Raw genomic sequence first — 17,893 nt, 5'->3', positions numbered from 1 at the left:
TGAATTTCTTTCTAAATTGTTAAAGCTAGCACCGTATAACTTTTTGCGGAATTATCTTGCGACCATGATATCAAAAATGGACTGTAACAATTCGCAAAATATCGACTAAAAATAAAAAAAAAAATAAAATAAAACTGCTGATAAGAAGCGTGCGGGGGCTAGAAGTCCCCAGCGGTAGGTAGTATATAACAGAAGGAGTTTTGTGACCAAACAGTTTAGGATTGATTGGGCGTTCTTGCCATAACTCGTAGGGCTTGGACAAGAGATCCGAATAAATGACAGAACACTAAAAGCCGACACCTACTTTCCTAGAAATCTTCGGAAAATTATTTAAATTTTCCTGTTTTGTCCTGGAGATAGAAATATTTATTTTTAATGAAACTTACATCATTAGCCACTGTTAATTTTATTTTTTCTATTAAATAGAGCGGAATTTATTTTGAAACGGTAATCCCTAAAAATGTTCTAACATACCTATTAGGAAATTGCTAAGTATCAGCTCAAAGGAAATATCCCTAGAGCAAGTTGACAGCTTTAGAATTCCCTGTGGTACTACCCGCTTTGATTCAAAACCTTGCCGACACAGGGGACGTAAAATTTCATCGTCTTTTCAGTCAAATTTCATAGTCAAACCACAGATTCTCAATCGCTCTTGATGATGGCTTGTCTTCTGGGAGAACTCGCTAATGGACCCTTTGTCTTTGAGACGTTTGGCCGACACCAAGGCTTGCAAAAAGGTTTGAAGGTATTGAATCCCCTTCAAGTGTTCTCGGAAAATTTCTCTGAAAAGCGTGTAGTAATATTTATATAATGTTGTATATTATTATCTTATTATTATACTGTTCTATACTATATATATATATATATATGTATATATACATATATATATGCGTAAATTATTTATATATAAGTTTTCTGTATTGCGAAAGCTTCTTTGTCACTTTCTCTCTATTCTGTATTGATTATCGCTTTGCCCGCTAGCTTTATTATAGAATGAATTAAAAAGAAACATGTAACTTTTTAAAGATAGATATTTCAAGTTTTATTTACTTTTGTTAAGGCTCAAATTCTTGTGATGGTAACACTTGCGCCTATGGTTGCAAGCCAGGACCAGATGGATCATTGTGTTATTGTCCTCAAGGAAAAGAACCTAATGGAACTTCTTGCCAAGGTTTGTTCCTTTTTTTTCCTTTTTTTATTTTCTTTGTAATTGAAAAATTTACCCAAAGATTTTGTATTTGTAATCACTCAGTTAGATCGTTGTTTCTCAGCCTTTTTACTGTTGTGATCAGGGTTGCCACCAGGTCAAAAATAATATAACTGACATATTGAGAAAAAATCACTAGGTGAGAGAAAAAACGCTAGATTCAAATTTGGCTGCTTGTTTCTTAAAAGTGGTAGAAAAGGTGTAGCTATAGATAATCTAGGTCTTTAGAAATATCTTCGGGCAGTTCTTCCTGCCCAGAGGTATTCTACATGGGGACCAAAAGCACACATGATTTTTGCGGTATTCTTGCCATTCTAAAATTTATGTTCCGATGGTAGCGATATTTTTTTTTATATTAAAATTAAACCCTTTCCTGAAGGAGAGAGATCCATGTTTTAATCTCCTCCTTTGAAATATGCATTTGCATAAAATACACATTTCTCAATTTGTTTAATGTATTAAAATACTAAGAAACGATTACTTTCATTATTGTCGTCCCCCCCCCCCTGTTATGTAAAAAAAACGTTGAAAAAAATAATAATCAATGGGTTTCTTGTTTTTTTATTCGGGTGTTAAAAAAAAAAGTATAAACAAAAAAAAATAAATTTTTTTTTATACTTTGTTACTACTTTTTAACAAGTCGGAAAAACTTTTCGGAGGGGGGGGGGATCGAACCCACTACCCCCTAGATATGGCCTTGCCCTGAATGGTATTCTTTTCTTAATTGACTATTAGCCCTTGCTCAGCTTGTTAAACCGAGCTAATCTCATCAAACAACTTACAGAGAAAACTGTCTACTTATCGATGTTTGATTTGAAAACTCCTCAACGGGATTGTTATATTTTTTTTTAATTTTGAGTACGGTGTTAGATATTTGCAAACATTTGATGGTTGTATTTTAATTTTTGTGGCAATTATGTTTCGGGACATTGTTGCTAACACCAAAATGAATAAACTTTTAGAGGTTTTGAGAGTTCAGGGTGCTAGAATAGGTTTGAAAATTAATGTTAAGACGACTAAGTCTCTAAGGCTAGGAATAAGTGAAGATTGAAAAGGTGACGTTGGGTAATGAAAAGATTGATCAGGTGGGCAGCGTCACTTACCTTGGTAGTATTATTAGTAAAGATGGTGGGAGCAGTGAAGATTTAAAAGTAGACTAGCCAAGACTTAGAGCTTTTTTTCACAGTTAACAAAAATTCCGAAAGTGGATGAAGATTTGCTAGATGTTTTCCAGAGAAATTCCGTAAGGATTGTTCTGGGTACCCGGCTGACTGACCGTATTTCAAACAATAGGCTGTAAGAAAACTGTGGTTCAATACCGCTCTCTAGGGCTATAATGGAAGAAAGGTCGAGATTGCTAGGGCACGTTGTGTGGGTGAAGGATGACAGTTTGCCGAAGATTGTTCTTTTCGGCCCATCGTCTAGGGCTAAACGGAAAGCAGGTCGTCCTCATCTGGTTTAGGAGGAAGTTATAGAGAAAAAGTTAAAGGGGAGCTTCGTGGGAGGATGTAAAAAAGAGGTTTTGACAGATTGGGATGGAGGAGGAGCGTGTGTAGCCGTGTTGGCCACAGGCAGCTTGGTGTTACGATGAGTTGTTAATAGCAGTAGTAGTAGTTGCTAACAATTGAGACAGCGGAAACACTCTTTAAGTAAATTACTGCGAGTGTTTAGATAACTAAATCCGATTGTCTAGAGTAGGGATGTCCTATCGTTATTATGGTGGGTTGTATTGTCACTTGAAATAATGCAATGCGCCGCAGAGCCTATTAAATTTCAAGAAAAATGGGTACATGGAGAAACAATTAAAAGCCATTAATGCGGTGTATGGTGTACGAAGGCTTTTTAGGTGTGGCATAAATATCAAAGTTTTTTTAAATGCTAGTATTTGTCAATTTTCAGCAATTCTGCTAAAAAAATTCTACTTGGAGTGAGAATGACTATCGGGCTGCACAAAAAATTATTAGTGTTTTTATAATTTTGTTATCAGGATGTTGCATGCAGGATGATTTGCAACCAGGGAGGTTGCAAATCTCTGGTCTAGAGCATTATATAGGTTGATCTAATTATGAGATATTTGAATAAACTGTCTATAGGAGATATTTGTTTATTCAAGTGCCAGTTTCGGCTGAATTGGTGTTTTCAAAATCTGCTTTTTTTGGATACCAGAAATAAACTTCTTTTATAGAACGACTATAACGCCACTTTCGTCCGAAGTTAAGAATTACAAAATTCTGTCATGTTCGATTTATTATTGAGTGTTAAAAATTTTGGCTTGCTCACTGGTTGGATTAATACTGATCATTATGCATAGCTTAGAATGTTATATCTTGTCAGATATCATGTTTAATGTGAAAATTAGATGACTTAAACAAAGAGATTGTTGGGACATCTATAATATATAAAAACTTGAAAAATATAGATGTCGCGAGTAAAGTTCAAGGATTTGGGCAATAATTTTGATTAGCAAAGTTTCATCAGACAAAACTGTAGGTTTTGTGATTGTTTTCAATCAGGGTTACCAATTTATGATTGCAAGAAGGGGAAATAGCAGGGAAAATTTAATGTGGCTTTTGGTATTTTCATTGAAAATTATGTCTTTCTGGTGTTTGTATTGAAACAAAAATCGCCCTCCTACATTCTTGTCAGTTGGTGCTACTGTGTGTAACCATAGAATCTATGCTATCCTTTTTTTTTAGTAAGAATTTTATTTTTAGATAAACAAATAAAATATTTAGGACTTCTTGTTTTTTTTTTCTCCAGTAGTATAATTTTATTTAAAAATAATTTAAAAGAAACAAACGCCAAGGAACCTTTCGGTTCGTTAGGCCAACTCCAACTTCTAACACATAATTCAATATAAATAGACAAAAACAAAACAATATCCCCCGCCGACGGGCTAACAAAAAACACAACCCGAAATTCTATTATGGCACTACTAAAAAAAACACAAAAAAAAACACACACACAAAAAATTAAACAAATTGATAAATATTATTACAAAAATCCCTCGATTTTCCCTGGAAACTACTTCGGTCATACTCACGCACAACCCCAATTGGGAAATGACTCTAGGAGCTCGGCAAAACTTGCCGAGCAGAGAACTGTGACCGGGTTGTTTCACACTGCGGCCGCCGAAATGCATCTGCATTTCTTGTATTATAATTGTGAAGATCCACACCAGTTATAAACATGCCATTAAAATTATTAATAATATCAAACATTAGCATAGATCGATAAAAAAGGAATATACCTGCTAGAGGAAGAATATTCAGTTTCAAATACACATTTCTCACTGAATCTCTCGGTCCATAATTTGCTAAAATCCTAATGGCAGAATTCTGCAAAGCTCTAAGTTGTTTCAGACGGGACTGAAAAGTTGAATACCATACCGAACAACAATATAAAAGGTAACAATGGACAAGTGAAAAATACAAAAGTCTAAGGACAATTTTCGGACAAATGTGCTTCAATTTCCTAATAATTCCAACATTACGGGCAATTTTATATGTTATACAATTTATATGATCTGAAAAACTAAGCGTCTCGTCTCCAATAATGCCTAAATACCTAGTCGAATGTACTCTATTAATAAACGAATTCCCACAACTCAACTTATCTACCCAAGGATAATACTTTTTAGAACGAGCCAACCACAAAAAATTACACTTATTAAAATTTTTTTCAGCTTATTCAACCTAGTCCACTTTTCAATCAAATTTATATAATGTTCGACTGCACGGAGCATCTCTTTTTCAGTTCTTGCGCATACCGTTAGATTAGTATCATCAGCAAATAAAACTAACGCTTTTACAGGGATCATATTTGGGTCTCCACTGTTTACTCAATCAACAATATTAGATAAAACTCCACATAGATCATTAATATATATAGCAAATAATAGTGGACCAAGGGGAGATCCCTGTGGGACTCCAGACTCGACATCATATTCACATGTAGCTTGTTTTCCATCATCCAAATATAATTTTCTATCACTTAGGTAAGACTTCAACAGATTCAAAGCTCTTCCTCTTATACCGGCATTATCTAATTTACGCAATAGAATTTCATGGTCCACAGAATCGAACGCTTTTAAAATATCTAAAAATACAGTTATGACTTTAAGATGTTTATCAAGGCCATCAATAACCAACGTTGTAAGAAAATGAACTGTATGCTCTGTAGAATGTTTCTTTCTGAAACCAAATTGGTTCTTAAAGAAAAATCATTTTTTCTCTAGAAATGTCTCAATCCTTAGGCATAATATCTTCTCCATTATTCTAGCTATAATCGGAAGCAGTGATATTGGCCCATAGTTGCTAGGATCTTCTCGGTCACCTATAAAATTGGCACTATTTTTCAAGTTTTAAATGGCCGAGGGAAGTTTTCATCCTTAAAACACCCATTAATATGTTCGACAAGTTGATCCTTAATAATTGGAAAAATTTCTTTCAGGACACGGAGGGATAAAAAATCTGATCCAGTGGAATTATTTTTATTCCAGAAATCACTGTTAACACTTCACTTTCATTCGTCTTTTGCAGCCACATACTTGTTTCACTAGCTGGCCCAATATACTGGTGAAACGACCCTTCGTTTTGATGTATACTTACTGACTGTCTAATTTCATTACCTGTGCTAGTAAAATGATCGGCCAGTTTTTATTAAAATCTGCCTGGTATTGTTCGCTTCCACATGGCTCCTTATAAATTCCTCCAATTATCGACCGAATAACTTCCAAGTCTTCAAAGAGCTATCTCTACACGAATCAAATATTCTCGAGTAATAATCCTTTTTGCTTTTCTTAAAAATTTCTTGGACGTGTTATCATAACTCTCATAAGTATTTCGGGGTTAATTTTCGGTAAGTAATTTTACTAACCTTATATCATGCATGCCCCCTTGATCCTAGCCAAAAGATTTCGGGGATCCCGATATCTTTTTTGCGCTTTTTTCAGTTTTTTTTATAGTTATCTTTATACACACCTCATTGATCAAGTTTGTGACTTTTTCATACAACAGTGCAAACCTGTTACCATAATTCGCGCATTCACTTAAACAACTCCAATCACATTCCTCAAGTCGCTCTTTCATTTCATTAATAATTGATTTATCAAAATAAGGGTATTGTCTATTTCTATTCTCAGAATAATTATGCATGTCTTTTTCAATATTTATACATACCATAATTAAACAGTGATCGGACACATAATTTGGGATTGCAATTGGGCTATCATATTTAACACTCGAAAAAATATTATCTATGAAAGTTTAAGACGTCTCAGTATTACGAGTTTGCACATCAATAACTGGGTGAAGATTAAAACTAAACATAAGATTACAAAAATTATTACGAACCACATTTTCCCTATTCTTCATATCAATATTAAAATCACCCATCACAAAAACAATGGGCCGAAGATAGTAGTTGCATCAGGTGTGACTCCATATAATCCATAAATTGTTGTAACGAACTTCAGGGAGTTCTATATACAACTACTACGTAAAATGTATTCTTATTAATATCAACCTGCAAAATCATACTCTCAAATACCATTTCAACAGATACTGATAAATCCTCTCTTACCTTAGAAGTAAGGCTTGACTTTACATACGCTGCAAGCCCACCATGTTGATGTATCATTCAGCCAAATCATTAGCAAATCATTATGATCATTAAGCCAAGTCTCAGTCAACCCAACAATATTTATATCACTCACATTATCACACAACTCAGAAATATACCTAAAACTACTATTTAACCCTTGACAATTCAAATGTACCAGCATAGGTTTCCCAGAGTTATTGGGTGAAAATATATCAGTGGGTAAAGCATACCTCGCTGGTGGTCCCAGTCTCAACCTTCACATATCATCGCCATCCTGGAGCACCCTATCAACCTCTTCATAAAAATTTACCCTATTATTTTCTAGTAGTGCCAACTTTTCATTAATCCCTGACATTTATCTTACCATAATAACCATATACTGCGAAGCCCGTCGGCGAAGTTTCATTATATGAAAGTGCGATTCTTATGCGGGTTTGTGTTCAATAAACACATGATTTCTTAACTCCCTTTTTTCATTTTGTTCAAGACTGTTTATGAAAATTGTTTGTATAGTTGAGAAAGAGTTATTTATCTCCTTATTACAGTCTCAGCTTATTAAAAAGATGTACTAATGTTTTTGGCAGTTTTGATGTCACCTATTTAGTTACATTAGTTAAATTTAGTCAAATTACTGGAAATAGGAAACACGAAACTAATAAGCAAATAGCATTGAGAGAATTGGTATTAAAATCAAATTCTTAATCTTCTTTGCGAGAAAGAAACTTTATATAATAGAAAATTTATATAAATAAATAGAAGAAAATTTAATATTTCGAAATATTAGAAAACCTCATTAGAATTAAGAGACCACCTTCCTCTCTCAATTTGACATCTTTTATTCATTGGCATATGCATAGATAGCCGAAATCAGTTGTGGATGTAGTAACCTCAGAAGGCAATGCATAGGAAAGAATACTTGAAAACAGCTATGTTAGTCAATGCTGATCAAACTGCAGTTGTTTTCCTGATAGGGCTCTTCCATCAAATCCATCTAATGATTACTTAAATGGAAGATTCAAAAGTGCATAAAACCAAGTAATTAAACTGGCCAAATTTAGCAGTAGGTTGGTCTCTCGTATCGTGAAACATGTTACAAAAAAAGTTGTTTCCGAACAATTTTCTTTTAAATTTTTGTTCAACGTAGTATCGTCGTAGTATCGTAGTATTATCGTAGTATCACAGTCTTTTCTTTGAATAACTTACTGAGTGATCTAGAATACTACCTGAATGTTGTAGCCTAATTAGTCTTATTTTGTGCTGCTTTTCTTTTTCTCCATTCGGGAGAGTGTGACCTGTAGCTTTGTGCTGTTCACACATTTTATTCAATGTATGGAATTAAGACATTCCGACTCGTTTATTCACTAATATTTTTTGCTCGCAGCCAATGAGGAGAGTATTGCTTCGGATGCACGTGACTCAGGTTTGTACAAACGGAATATAGCACTTATTAACACTTTCAATATTTGAATCAGTGAATGAATTTCATTCGGGAATAAGTTGACTTAACCTCACATATGTTTTTGTGTTCTATTATGTTTATTATGGAAACATTTATTATATTTTCAGTGCATATTGAAATATATATTTAAAGAAGGCCTGATTATGAGTTTTCTTATTGCCTATTTAAATTGCTTCATATAAATAATTCGATCAAATTATTTAATTGATAGTGTCTCTAGTGTCAACTAGCCAATAGCTAATCAGAAAGCTATGCTGCTATAAAAGATATAAAGCGACTAGTATCAATTTGTCGAGAAAGCGGAGGTTTGATTGATCATTTGGTTCTTGGGTATTCACAAGAGAGTGTGCCTGCATGCAAGAGATCATGTCGGAAACAAAGCTATTCTTTTCAGGAAGTTTCTTTTTTGGAAGTGGGGGCATGGGGGCTAGAGTTTAGGGAACGGGTAACACTATTTTCTCACGGCTCTCACAGAATTGTATACGCTTCTATTTTTATGCCTTTCGTTTAACATTCTTTTTGACTAGTTGCGAATAATAGAAAGTCTTGGTTTTACGAAAGGTATGACAAGACGACATTTCAAGCGATTCTCGTATTACGAGTAGATGATATCAAAATGATTTAATAAGTAATTCCGAACACGTGAACGAAAGTACTCTGTGTGTATTGCGGTCGTCATGTGTATGCCTTATGTCAGCCTTCTGTCAAACTTATGTAGTTAGGGAATTTATTTGACGAGTTTTCAATAAGCAGTCTCTAAAGCGGAATCAGATGGTTTAATTAAAGTAAAAATAAATAAAAGATATATGTCTGAACGTACTTGCCTGTGGGTGAGGGGGAGGAAATTAAAATGGGACTGATTAGGGGGACCAGTATAATTTTGCGTCAAATATTTATTTTATTTGTTTATTTATTTATTTTTTCAATGGTAAAACCAAGGACGAACTATCTAGGTGAAAAACTGCTAATAAACAATTTTATATTCAAAATTGTTTACTGACATTCAAATCCATAATATATTGGAAATTAAACGTAAAAAGTGTAGGGTCTAGGCTAGTAGGAGGCTTGTCTATTATAAACAAATCCGTATAGTTAATGAAAGACGATGAAAATTTCCTTTCATTTTCTGATAGATATTTCGTACTCATCACCAATAGAAAGCGTGCTGAAATCAGCTTTTCTCCTGAAGAGTTGAGATTCTTTCTAAGAACTTCTGCTCGTAACGATTATGACATGTTTCGTTTTTTGTAGGGGGGGGGGGCTCGACGTAGTTTTTTAAATTTTTATGCACTTGCACTTTTGCTTTAGCTTCTTATGCTTTTTATTGTACTTCATTTATGCTTGGTTTGTCTGGATTAATTCTTACTGGTATTTCGTTTATAGTATGAATTCAGTTTTTGATAATGTCGTCTTTGCCCAATGCTGTGTTTATTTTATTTATTTATTTATTTCCCTCAAAAACGAGGAGTATAAAAGATAATTAAATAAATCTTCAAAAATCCAAATAACACATCATCAAACATAGCAACAATTTACAAGTTGCCCAAAAGAAAACTTAATCAAATGCAACAAATAGTAATAATGAAATCATGCACTTTTTAAACTATAGAAAAAAAAAGGAAAAAGATTATGAACATAAAGTATATTTTCAGCTTTACGGTAAAAATTATTTATTTTTACCTTGTCTATTTCCAACGGCTCTTTAATTTTAAATTTTGAAACTAATTCAGTATTACTAAAGGAAATTGGAAAACCAAGTAAAAACTTACAATAATTAAAATAACAAACGCAAATTGCTGAAAAATCACACATTTTAAAATCTCGAAGAAGAAGGGAAGGATAAAGAACATGCGGGAGGGCTACCGCATTAAAAAGAGAACCTAGAATTTCACGACGATAAACACCACGTAGCAGTATTATGGAACCAAAAGCCTTTCTAATTTTTTCTTGAATATGTAAAATTAGCATCGACTTAGAATCACGAGCTGAAGCAGAATAAGGTAACCCAAGATAAACAACAGCATCAGAAACCGGAAATGATATATTTCTATCGCAAATTAATTCAGCTCGGTCATTAACATTAACGGGAAAATATTGACATTTTTTAATACTAATAGAAAGGCCACGAACATTAAGCAGACTAGAAAGGGAATTAAAATTCTTAATTAGACTAGCTTTAGAACGGCTCAATAGGATAATATCATCAGCATATGCAAGAAAAGACACATCCCGTCCCCAAGAAATAAGGGTTGTAGATAAAGAACGAAGACACTCCGCCAGACATGCGTTAAAAATATAAGGAGATAAAACCCCACCCTGTCTCACGCCCCGACCCACGGAAATTGGATTAGAAAGAGAATCAGAAGTATGTGCAAAAATTTTTATCCTAAGCCCCGAATACCAAGATCTAAGAACTCTAACCACAGAAAGGGGAATCCCACCAGAAATAAGAGCTGAAAGAGCGGAAGCATGCGAAATATTGTCAAAAGCTCCTTTTATATCAATTAAAAGTGTATAAAGTGGAGAGCCAGTAGATCTTGACTCCTTAATTATAGTATCAAACGTTGCATGCGCATGGTCGCAACCCATTCCTTTTTTGAACCCTACTTGATTAAGACCAACATCCAAATAATCAAAAAGATCCTTTATACATAATTCAAAAAGTTTACCAATCATAGAACCCTTCGTTATCGGCCTATACGAATCACAAGAACGGAGATCTCTTTTACCAGATTTTGGAATAGGAGTTACCACCCCAATCCTAAAAGACGGAGGAACATTACCAAACTTGAGAATAAGATTAAAAAAAGTCAAAAGAAGAAGAAGAAAAGAAGTTGGAGCAAATTTCACATGATTTGAAAAAATCCCATCATGGTCTTTAGAGGATTGTGGCTTTAATTTACGGCATGCACCCAACAAAGAATAAAACGAAATAGAAAAATCATGCGAATTAAAAGAACTGTTTAAAATTATATCAACATGCGAAAGTTGTTCAGGATCATCACAAGATTTCGAAAGGTTTGCAAAATGAGTTTCCCACTCAACAAGAGAAGGGCCATTCTTTTTAGAAGGTTCATTAACTCTCTTTGTTGAACGTAGAGCTTTCCAAAGTTTCTTTTTATTCATATCAACTTCAGACGAAGCATCCATAAGCAAGATATTATTATGACGACTAAGCTCCGACTGGAAAATTGCCTTCTTTTTTTTCATGCATAGAAAAGCCGGATGAAGATCACGCGGTTTTCCACTATTTTTCCAATGTCTAAAATCTAATTTAGATTCATGATTAGCATGTACAAGAAACGGATTTGACGACCAAAAAGGTTTTTCAACATTGGGTTTACACTTTTTAACTCCAAAAGTTTCTTTAGCACCATAATTTAAGCAATGTAATAACTGAAGATATATGCAATTAAGCTCAAGCTCTATGTTATCTTTATGACACTTCAGAATATCAGGTACAACTACTTTTCGAGCTAAAGAATCAACTTTATCTTGGTAAGCCGGAATCAGTTTTTCATCCCAGATAATTCTCTCAAAATATTTAGGGCGAATTGGAATAAAATTAGAAGCAGAAACAGAATCATGAATTACAGAAAACGATGTCAAAAACTAAATAGGTAAATGATCACTTATCGGGAAATCCGGGATACCTTTTACTATAATAGATGGGGAAAAATTAAAAAGTACATGGTCAATATTACTCGTACTCCCACTCCAATGAGAATAAGTAAAATCAAGTGTCTTACGGCAGATATTAAAATTTGGTAAAGACGAAAATAAAATTGTGCTACGTTCATTTACACTATCAAGATCACAGTTAAAATCACCAAAAATAAAAATACGTAAACTCGAATCTAATAGGGCAATAAAGCTACTAAGTCTATGGCAAGCTGACGTAAAGGCTTCAAAAGACGAATCAACATGATAGTCAGTAGGCAAATAGCAATTGACCAAAACACAATCAAAAAGTTTGCAGGCAAGAAAAGACTCATCAGCACAAGATAAAATAGCACTAAATTCTTTAGGAACAAATGTAGCAATGCCACCCGCAGGGCGGCCTCCGGTAGGCCTCGCAGGAACGGTAAATATATCATGTAGACTTGAAAGGGAACTTAACATATTCAAAGAATGGTCCAACAAATGATGCTCTTGCAAACATAGTATTGAACTATTTCCAGAAACAAATTCATTCAGCACTACAAATTTGCCAATGACTCCATTCGAATTAAAGGACGTAATCGTAGAACCAATATTCATTTAAAAAGCTTTTTCATAGCAGGGCAACTGAAACTGTAAGACGGGTGGTTAGTTGAGTTGCAATTTGCACAACAAATGGGGTTAGTACATGGAGTATTCTTCGTTGATCTATGATTTCCACTGCAACGAGCACACTTCAGAGTAGAAGAATCACAGTTTTTTTCGGTGTGAGAGGGACTTTGACATGCGAAACATCGTTTTGGAAGCACCTTGTCTTTCTCAACTCTGTAGAGCTCGTAACCGAACTTAATCCCATGGACGATATAATATTTTAAAAATGCTTCGGACTCAAACGACACCTTTACTGTTCTCGACATTCCAAGGCGCCTGAACTCCAGAATCCCAGGCAAAGTGGCTGCTAGAGCTTCAATGTCGAACTCGATATCCACACCACGGATTATTCCGAAAAACTTAGGCTTTCTAGTATTGATCAGACAATCAGGGACGGACTCCTTTAGATCACAAGAAAACTTTTTCCCAGATTCAGCCGCCACAGTGATAAAAATCAAATCATTGGTCTTTTTTATTTGCTTGATACAGCCCGAGCCTAATTTTTCCAATTCATTTTTCCTGTAAACTGGGTCACGTAACGAGGCTGGCGTATTAGCTATAGTAATAGTATCTACTTACTCTGAGCTGATGGGGTGTGGAGGCAAAGCCGGTGACGTTAACGGGGAGGGGGAGGGGGAGCCCAAGTTGGCTGAACACTTCGACAGCGAGGACTGTAAGTCTTGTTCAATTCTTTCAAGAGAAGTAATGGATTTCTCCAGCTTTCTGCCATAATCACTAACAAGTCGATCCAAACGTACATTGGAATCAGATTTTAATAAAGGGCAGTCTCTGAATGAGCGAGGCACTAATACAGGCCATTTGAAACCTTTCTGGTCAAGATCCGTGACCATCTTCATAATATCTTTTGCTGTAGCAAGTTCCGCAGCGTTGCCACGTCTCATTACTCTCTTTATAGGAATTCCAGAAAATTTCCAAAGCAGATTTTTCGCATTCACCAAAGCCTCAAGGCTGTAAAAGTTCGCCACAGTTTCAATAAGCTCCGTTTCTGGAATACCATTCGCAAATGCATCGCAAATAAAAAACAGGGCAGAGTTCACAATTACATGAGAAATCCCATCTGCAATTACGAAGGTTTTTGAAAAATCACAGAATGAATCAGAAGAATCATCGCAGGCAAAATTATTCCGCTTTACCTGTTCATTTGGGCAATGATTATCAGTCGAATCGTTAATCACAGGTGCTTCCTGGCTAACAGCCAAGAGAGGGTCTTGAGACGCAGGGGTTACGGCATTCAGTGGCGTCAGCATATTTATTTAAGAATTTGGGTGCTCACTCTCTATTGGGTCAATAGAAAATTCGGTAGCGGCTTTGCAAATAGAACAGATCCAGTTAGGAGTATTCTTTCTATCGGAAACGGTGATCCCTGAACAAGAGGGATGAAACAAATTGGAACACTTAGTGCATTGCAACAGCGTGCCTTTCCCCAAAGAACGTTCACAGTTAGGGCACACTTTTGGAGACATCGATGGCTTGAAAAAAAAATATCACCCCAAAAGACAAGGGAAGCGTCAGCCCCCGTTACCTTTTCCCCGCAATTTAAGGGAGACTCTCCCGGCAGGTACAACGGCACTTGCCACGGGTTTACTGCCCCTCTTCTGCTTGTCAATTATGGCTACGCAAAATTGAAATCAGCACAAATCTATTTTTGTAAAGTATAAATAAATGTCCATAAACTAGGTCAGTAGATTACAACATTTTTAATCCGTATGAAATGTTATGAAAGAATGGTTGCACAATTAACTCCGGTCACTGAATTAATTTAGGATCCTACCGAGTTTCAAGTTGATAAAATCCAAAAAAGGTGTTATCACATTCAAGGCTAAATGAAGACTGAATGAAGTTTATAAATACGTGTTTTTTTGTTGTGACACACAAGGAGTATGGGATATTAAAAAAAAAAGTAAAACTTTGGCTCTTAAAATTGTTTGAAGGGGTTAATAACTACTAGTGCCACTGACAGTATTGTTGACAGTTTTCACACTGCCTAAGTGCAATAATAAAAATTAAGAAAAGCTAAATTTTAAATAATTCAAATTCGGGTTTCAGTTAAACATTCGGATCCAACCTGAAATTGTCTAGAAGTAGATGAATTCTTTTTGTGGCAGTTTTCGTATTGATTTTAGAATAGGTAGGACTTATTTAGTGCGTAGAATATAGGCTAGTTAAAAAAATACACATAAATATCCTTATTATCCCCCTTTGAAAAAAATGCCTGTTTAACGCTATTCAAATTTAAATCAAAAGTAAAAACAAACATATTTCTTTTTTATAATAAACATAATAATTTTGCTTTGTAAAGTTTGACAGTTTTTGTTGATTTTATGTGACGTAAACTTGATTTTCCTCTTGTGATTTTCCCTTCCCCTTTGAATGACCATCTTGCGAGTTCTCATCACGTATAGCCACCTCTCTCTATGCGGCTTCCAGTATCATACTTTTCGGAGTGGAACTGACGAGTGTAATTTGTCGCAAACTTGTACTGATTATCTGAGATTTTGATAGACGGATTCGTTTTGTTAGACGTAACATGTAAAAGAGCTTTTTACTATAGATTAGAAAAATCTCTTGAAATCAATTTCTAGGTAGACGCTAGATTCTTGAGTTATTTTTTTTTCAGAAGAACTTATTCTCAATAGATCCTCCCCTCATTCCCACCCCTCGCTTAAGGGAAAAAAATAATCGTTCAACTTAAGAGTTAGCGGAAGATTTTTTTCATAAGTTAAGTGCAGCCATTTTCCCCATCTGTAAAAACAGTCACCCCCCCCCCCTGCTGATACCCAGACCAAAAGTGAGATTTTTTGTTGGCCTACTTTTTGCTTGGTCAAATGGTCCTAACGATCACAAAACAACTAACGGTTGATCAAGCTTTTGTTATCAGTAGTTTTTTTTGCTGTCTTCTTTTAATTACAAAAACGTAGCATCAGCTATATCCCCCTTCCCCCGTTAAAAATTTCTTTTTCATCATTAGAAATCTCCTTTCAGAGAGGATTTGACTAATTCCTAAGTAAAAGTCATGGATATGCCAATCATATTAACAGGTGCCTATGAAAAGCTTCATCAATTTTGCACTGAATTAAATAGTTGAAATATACAGTATCAGAAAATCGTCAATACTAAGGAGCATTTTATTGTTACTTTGAATAGTAACGGTCAATTTCTTACTGAGCTAGATACAATAAGCTTCAACTTGATTCTCACAAAACTGCTTACTAGATATGGTTTCTTAACTAAGAAAGTTAATTGGTGTTGAGAATTAAGTGGCTTTCACACTACGTATGTAGTTTATATGTTAGGTGGTTAAGCTGCTTTGCGCTAAGTACAACATTTCGCGCTTAAACAAATCCTTTCACATTAGACTAAAGTAAAAATCCATAAAACAATCAGGGTTGTCAACTAAAATCATTAAACTTACTATTAGCTACTTATTTTTTTAGACTTAATTCCTCCTATGCTGCCTTGCACCTTAGGCCACAAAGGTGCGCCTCCACGACAACTTCTTAAGAGCTTCCGACCATAGGTAATCAAAGATGTTCCCGCCAGTGTAGTACAGTTTTCAAGGCATCTACCAAGTGTTGCTTTTTGCCGTCCATGTCTTCTAATACCAGGGGGGTATCCAGCAACAGAAATCGTGGATGTCTCCATTTTAACCTTGACCAGGCTATTTTAAAATAAATATACACAATTTAAGATTTCACTACTTTCAAAAAATTTCAGGATGGATCCGAAGAGACTTGAGCTTTTAATTATATTAAATAAAAAAAACAAGTTTTTTTAACTGAAAGTAAGGAACGACGTTAAAACTTAAAACGAACAGAAATTATTCCGTATATGAAGGGGGCTGTCCCCTCCTCAACGCCTCGCTCTTTACGCTAAAGTTTTTTTATTGTTTAAAAAAATAGAGTTGTGAGAAAGTCAAACTTTAGCATAAAGAGCGAGGCGTTGATGAGGGGACAGCCCCCTTCATATACGGAATAATTTCTGTTCGTTTTAAGTTTTAACGTCGTTCCTTACTTTCAGTTAAAAAAACTTGTTTTTTTTATTTAATTTTTGAACGTTTTTGAATTAATGCAGGTTTTGATTTTGGCTCACCGTACATATATAATTAAAACAAAATTTGCATATTATATTTGGTTAAATGGCTTTCTCGAAACTTGTTTAATTTTATTTACGAACGTTTTTATTAGTAATAAATATACGTAACTTAGAATTAACTTACGTAACGAACTTCTATATTCATAAATTTTTAACACGTATATTAGGGGGTTCGCCCCCTAGTCAATACCCTGCTCTTTAAACTATAGTTCGAATTTTTTTTTCCAGTTCTTTAAAAATGACCTCTTAATCACAATCAGTTGATCAGTTGAAAAACTTGTTTTTTTATTTAATTCCTGATCTTTTTCTTTAATAATGCTGGGAAATCCGGCGCCCCCTTCATAGCAATGTCCCTTCCCCCATGATAACTTCCTTCATGGAAGGATCCTTCCATATCGGCCCCGACCCTCACCTGCCCCCACCTCCCCGACACCATCACCTCTGGACAAGACTGTAAACTTCCCAAAAAACAAAACTATATTTTAACATTGAGTAAAGTTCATAACTTTCAGCCCTCCCCCTGGGGACTTTGGGGGATCAAGTCATCCTAAAAGACATTTTTATAATATTTTCGACCATGATGAACAAAAATGTTATCTTAAAAGTTTGATCAGGTGTTTTTTGGAAAAAAATGAGATTGAAAGGGGGCTTAGTTGTCATCCATTTTTTGGTCAATTAAAAAGGGAACTAGAACTGTTATTCTTCATTTGAATGAGTCTTCTTACGATATTCTAGGACCAGTGCGTCGTTACGATTACCCCTGGAAAAAAAAAACAAAAAAAAACAAACAAACAAAACAAAACAAATAAACACGCATCCGTGATCTTTCTTCCGGCAAAAAATGGAAAATTCCACATTTTTGTAGATAGGAGCTTGAAACCTCTACAGTAGGGTTCTCTGATACGCTGAATATGATGGTGTGATTTTCATTAAGGTTCTATAACTTTTAGGGGTCTTTCCCCCTTTTTTCGAAAATCAGCCAAATTTTCTCAGGCACGTAACTTTTGATGGGTAAGATTAAACTTAATGAAACTTATATATTTGAAATCAGAATTAAAATCTGATTCCTTTGATGTATCTATTGGTATCAAAATCCCGTTTTTTAGAGTTTCGGTTACCATTGAGCCGGGTCGCTCCTTACTTACAGTTCGTTACCACGAACTGTTTGATAGCGAGCCACACACAAATTGTTGTGTAAC

The 17,893-nt window shown here is 34.9% G+C and overlaps 3 protein-coding genes across 5 annotated transcripts in view; 2 read left to right on the top strand and 1 right to left on the bottom strand.

Moving 5' to 3' along the window:
• Positions 1-5,868, top strand: part of LOC148940605 (uncharacterized) — a 49,535-nt gene extending 43,667 nt beyond the window's left edge. Inside the window, exons 6-7 of the mRNA XM_089105450.1 lie at positions 1,061-1,171; positions 5,660-5,868. Of these exons, the coding sequence (XP_088961576.1) occupies positions 1,061-1,171; positions 5,660-5,721 (173 nt within the window). The 3' untranslated portion in view covers positions 5,722-5,868. The remainder of the gene's footprint in view (positions 1-1,060; positions 1,172-5,659) is intronic.
• The window catches only part of LRP1 (LDL receptor protein 1), a 654,607-nt gene that overhangs the window by 205,395 nt on the left and 431,319 nt on the right, over positions 1-17,893 (top strand). The gene's annotated exons all lie outside the window — the stretch shown is intronic.
• Positions 1-17,893, bottom strand: part of LOC148940604 (methionine adenosyltransferase 2 subunit beta-like) — a 297,990-nt gene that overhangs the window by 270,848 nt on the left and 9,249 nt on the right. The gene's annotated exons all lie outside the window — the stretch shown is intronic.

Source organism: Artemia sp. Qi Xiang Cuo, chromosome 19, assembly GCF_049724085.1.
Source record: "Artemia sp. Qi Xiang Cuo chromosome 19, ASM4972408v1, whole genome shotgun sequence".
NCBI classification, from domain to species: Eukaryota; Metazoa; Arthropoda; class Branchiopoda; order Anostraca; family Artemiidae; genus Artemia; species Artemia sp. Qi Xiang Cuo.
The sequence above is the reverse complement of the archived record's forward strand: the minus strand, read 5'-3'. Positions and strand labels throughout refer to the sequence as shown.